The sequence below is a fragment of the Zingiber officinale genome, chromosome 8A (genome assembly GCF_018446385.1).
Source record: "Zingiber officinale cultivar Zhangliang chromosome 8A, Zo_v1.1, whole genome shotgun sequence".
NCBI lineage: Eukaryota > Viridiplantae > Streptophyta > Magnoliopsida > Zingiberales > Zingiberaceae > Zingiber > Zingiber officinale.
In genome coordinates this window covers 55,543,603-55,549,114 of record NC_056000.1, presented here as the reverse complement: position 1 = coordinate 55,549,114, position 5,512 = coordinate 55,543,603, and the positions used below count along the sequence as shown (strand labels likewise).

At 45.6% G+C, this 5,512-nt stretch overlaps 1 protein-coding gene across 1 annotated transcript; it reads left to right on the top strand.

Moving 5' to 3' along the window:
* Nucleotides 1-1,002: 1,002 nt before the first annotated feature.
* Nucleotides 1,003-2,017, top strand: LOC122011551 (dormancy-associated protein homolog 3-like). The gene is made up of 3 exons (XM_042567936.1): nucleotides 1,003-1,221; nucleotides 1,302-1,490; nucleotides 1,657-2,017. Exons 1-3 carry the CDS (start codon nucleotides 1,110-1,112, stop codon nucleotides 1,776-1,778), a joined length of 423 nt encoding a protein of 140 aa, XP_042423870.1. The 5' UTR covers nucleotides 1,003-1,109; the 3' UTR covers nucleotides 1,779-2,017.
* The last annotated feature ends 3,495 nt before the right edge of the window (nucleotides 2,018-5,512 follow it).

The window sequence follows — 5,512 nt, the reverse complement described above, 5'->3', positions numbered from 1 at the left end:
GAGGGGTTTCCCGGTGACGACCCTCCGACGCTCAAGTCAGGCAACGAGAGAGGTAGTGTAATGTGGCTATAGTAAAGATTTGCACATACCTTCGTCGACGTCTGGGGGTCCTTATATAGGACCCTGGGGAAACGCAGGCACGCTTCCCGATGCATGCACGCTCCCCCAAGCATACCTTAATGAGCCTGTGCCAGAAAAGTACCTCTGGCGTCATTCCGCAATCGTCCGAGCATATCCTGGATGTGACGGTGGAAGCTTCCACCGTATGATCCTGTGTACGGCTCGACCGCCAACTCTGTTGCTTGTCGGCGGCAGGTGTCTCGAGGATGATGTTATCCCATCTCCTTTGTCCTCTTGCGTTCTCTGTCTGTTCCAGGGCCGAGCGAGTCGGCCGCTCGACAGGCATATCACTCCTGCATCGGTCATATGCTCGGATGAGACTGCTCCTGCTCGTGTTGTCTTGTGCACCGGCCGAACGGACAACCCGCTCGGCTCTTGAAACCTTTTTACAGCATCGGAAACCCGACCCCCAGTCGGGTTGTCTTTCATTCGGCTCGGGGGGATTCGCCCGGTTGGTCGGCCTGCTTCGCCCGGTCCGCCGGATGTCAAGGTTGAATCTCTTGATCTTTAACCTCTACGTGTCATTGATATTCCACCAACGAGGATCCCCGCTTTTATCATCGGATCAGAAAGATTAAATAAATTAATACGTCATTTAATAATAATGAGTGGATGATGTATCATCCTTTCAACAATTGTATTATACTGATGGAAATATTTTAGTGAGTTTTTTTTAAAATTTTAAATTTCGTCCTTTTTTTTAATTTTTAATTTCGTCCCATCAATTAGGCAGCATGAGAGTGGACAGTCGGTAATGATCTTTTAAAAAAAAAAAACCAGTGATTTTTTTAAAGATTAGATGCATGTTTAATAAATAATAAAATATGATGAGATAATCTTAAAAATCCGAATGCGACGTTTATTAAAGCGTCCTAAATTTAATCCTCATAACTCCAGATCCTTCTGGACAAGGCCAACGCATCTTCTTTCTGCGACAGCCGCCCGCACACTCCTCACTAGTCAGTGGGCATCTCCGACTCCAGTCTTCCATGGGTCTTCTCGACAAGCTCTGGGACGACACCCTCGCCGGCCCCCGCCCCGACTCCGGCCTCGGCCGCCTACGCAAGCCGCTCTCCTTCTCCCTCCGCACCGCGGCAAAAGGTACCTCTCCCTCCCTCCTCCCCCTTCATTTCTCGCCTCGACCTTAGATCTAAGCTTGCTTCATCGTGATCTTCTTTCAGACGAATCGGAATCGCCCAAGGGAGGATGGACCAACGCCGCTGGCGGCGACGGCCCCGCGGAGGAAACGCCGATGCGGGTCACAAGGAGCATTATGATAAAAAGACCGCCCGGGTGGGCATCGCCCGGGAGCGGAGCGACGCCGCCCACTTCGCCGGCGGGATCCACTACTCCCAAATCCCCCTTTTCAGGTACGTTCTCGGATCTAGGGTTCCCTGCTGTATCTGTACGATGATGATTCTACGTGGGCATTTTGGTCATTTTAACCATCTAGAAACATCTAGAACAGCTGCTTTCTCTTTTGTGCCTCCCACGTATGAATAGGTGATTGATTGATTGGTTCAATTAATTGCGTAGGCGCTGGAGGGAAGGAGGGGAATCGATTCAGTAGGAGGTGGGTGTCGGAAGCGTACAGGAGGAAAGGGGAGGAGGAGGAGGAGGCTGGGTCTTCTTCTTCATATCCTCCCTTCGAAGGCTAAGCTTTGCCGTATCATGTAAGATCCTTTAGAATTAGATCTATGCAGGAATAAGTAGGCGTGGTTTGTGTATGTTGTATGCTGTGGGTCGCGCGCGTGGATGAGTTAGAGGGGTTCTGCTCCTCGTCTCCTTGAGTTGGGTAATTAGTGTGTGTGTGTGTGTTTGTGTTATAAATTGTAATATCGTGTGTTTCTTGGTCGGAGATGTATGCAGAATAAGAAAGCAGCTGGTAGTTTAACTAGAGTGTTGTTCATGTGTGACGATGCCTGCGTTAGAATTGTTGCGTGGCTTGTAGCTTCACTGATTTTGTTATCTCCCCAGATTCGGTGTTATCTGATTTATCAGCCAAGTTCGGGCAGGGAAGGTAGCAAGGAATTTATTAATGTGGCAGGGCACCCCTCACGTGGAGAATAACGTGGGAGATAGCATGTACACTCACTATGTGCACCCCTCACGTGGGAGACGCCTCCGATCATAGGGGCGGATCCAAAGATAAATTTTAATTAGGGCTAACATAATATTTTTTACAACATAATAAACATATTTAAAATAAAAAAATTCAATTGTCATCATAAAAAAGATAAAATATTAAATTAATAAATTACAATTAGACTATTGTTTATTGAAGTATTGGTTAACACTTGGTAATACATTAGGTGGTCGTTGAATAAGAAAGAGAAGGTAACTGTTGAGACCGATGTGCCCGTTAGAGGGGGGTGAATAACGTTTCGTCGCGTTTGTGTCGGTTTGCTTCGTCTTGTTGTGTAGCGGAATATTCGAAGACAAACACTCACGATGCTAACACCTAGGGTTTACTTAGTATCCACCTCAAGAATATGTGACTAATTCAATGATCCACACACGACACTATCTCCACTAATGAAACACTCTTTTCGGTCACAGCAGGAGGTGGAGAAGCCTCGTACAAACTCACACAACAACACAAATAAAAATACAAGAAGAGAGTACAAGATACAAATGAAAACACTACTTCTTGCTTACTTGTTGCTTGTTGTTGTCTCTTGAACCTTGAGAGAACACTCCCAAGAGCCTTCAAGAACTGACAGTGAAGATCGGAGAAAGTCGCTAAAGATCGCAGGAAAGAAATCGCAAAAGATCTACGGAGAAAACGCTCCGTAACGGTTATATCCTGTGCTCCCAATCAATTGAAATCAACCCCAATCGATTGCCACGTCAGCTCCGCACAATCCCAGTCATCCATCACCTGCATCCTGCGCAACAGTCACTTCCTAATCGATCGACCGATCGATTGGGACTGCCTGAATTGATTGCCTGATCGATTCAGCATCTTTCTGTGCTCTCGCACCCGCGTGAGAGCTTCTGTTGCCCAATCGATCGACCGATCGATTGGCAGCTTCCAATCGATTGCCCGATCGATTGGAAAAGTCTCTGTGCTCGCGATTTCACATCCCAATCGATCGACTGATCGATTGGGCCTTCCCACAATCGCAACACAGTCCAAATCGATCGACCGATCGATTTGGACCCTGTTCAATCGATCGCCCAATCGATTGAACACTCTGAACTTGACTCAAACTTAAGTCCAAAGTCCCAAACCCAACTTCTGGTCAACCGTGACCTGTTGGGTCGCCATGCCTAGCATTTGGCCACACCCGACAAACCTTGAACTAGCCTTCTAGCCTCCTCCATCAGCCTTGCGTCCCTCAGATATCTCCCTATCCTTCACGCCTTACCTTCAGGAGCTTCTTTCGGCCTCATCCTAGTTGTCGAGTCTTCCTTGCCAAGTCATACTAGGACTTACCTTGCCAAGACCACATGCTTGGACTTTTCAACTGCCTGGCTCCTCACCAGGACTTTCTCTTTTACCAAGATCACACTTGAATTTTCCAACTGCCTGGCTACTCACCAGGACTTTCTCTTGCCTAGCTCCTCACTAGGACTTTTTCGTTGCCTGGCTCCTCACCAGGACTTTCTCCTGCCTAGCTCCTCACCAGAACTTTCTCCTGCCTTGCTCCTCACTAAGACTTTCCAAATGCCTAACATCCAGTTAGGACTTTCCCAGTCAAGTCTCCTGTCAACCTTGACCTACTTGACTTGTATTCTCATCAACCTGGTTAACCCTTTGACCATCTCTATAACCGGACGATTGCTCCAGCAATCTCCTTATACTGTCAAACATCAAAACTCAAATCCTGACTCAAGCTTGATCAACTCAAGTTTAGTCAAACTGGTCAACCTTGACCTAGGGAAATTGCCCCAGCAATCTCCCCCTTTTTGATATTTGACAATACCTCTAAGTTAGGCTAAATCCCATAGCCTCAACCTCTTCTTTATCACAAGGCTAAATTCCATAGCCTTAACCTCTTCTTTATCACAAGGCTAAATCTCATAGCCTTAACCCTTTCATGACAAGGCATGAATGAAGGTTTTCTTCATTCTCTCCCTTTCCTAGAGGGCAAACTCTCCTTGCTTGGGATGAAGGCCTAACTTAACCTTCCATTCTCCCCCTTTATCACACATCAAAAACTGAAAACAAACTCTTCTCCATAAGAGTTCACTCTACGTTGTTCACAACCTCATATGTTGTTAACAACCCCACAATGAAGAACACATATCCTCCATTGTCTCAAAAGCTCCCCCTTGAGCTCTACTTCACTTCACAATGCTCATCCTAGAGCATGCATCAACTTCCCAATGAAACTCCCATTCATTGTATTCAATGCTCCCCCTTGAGCAGTAATCTTCTTCTCAATGCTCATCCAAGAGCATTTTTCACTTTACCAATGAAGGTCTGATCCCCTTCATTAATCCAATGCTCCCCCTTGAGCATTAACCTACTCCACAATGCTCATCCAAAAACATTTATCATCATAGCAATGAAGATAACCAATCTTCCATTGTTTCCCAATGCTCGACCTTGAGTATTATCCATCACGAAGGTGTGTTGGGACTTTCAGGCCGCAAAAATTACTTTTTACATTGCGGAAACCCCGAAATCTTGCCACGGATCCGTGCAAAGATATAAAAAAAATTTACATATACATGTTTCCTATCCTAGATCTACACTAGATCTACAAGAAAGTGAGTATACCTTTGAAACGAAGCCCTTCACAAATCTCGCTCGTCCAAGGTCCGTCAGATCTCAAGTGTGTTCAAGTATACACACCTCTAGAAGTATCCACACGAACAAGATATGGAGAGGAAACCTTAGAGTGTGCTAGCACCCCAAGGAGTCTCGGCCAATGAGGAGAGGGAGAGAAGAGAAGAAGAGAGGAAGGAAGAAGATGAATTGAATGAGCACACAATGCTCTTCAAGCACCATTATGTGGCCGGCCACATTTAGAGGGTTTTAAACCTCCATGGGATACCAAGAGTCATGACTCTTGGTCTCTCTCATGAGGTGGCACTTGGTCAAGTCAATCTTGACCAAGTAAAGAAGCCTTGATGATGTGGAACACCATCATTGGCCGACCCCATGCCATGTCACAATGAGGTGGCATTTGGTCAAGTCAAACTTGACCCTTCATCTTCCCTTCTCAAATCAAGTCAAACTTGACCTCTTATCTCTCATAGTTGATCAAATCTAACCATTTGATTCGAACCAATTTAATTTAATGAAGCTATATTCATTGAATTAAATTGACTCAATGAATCATAATCTAATTAGACTCATTGGAAACATGAATCAAATTGAGTCCAACTCAATTAGTCTAATTTGGATTACTCTTAATCCAATTTGGTTCATCATATGAAC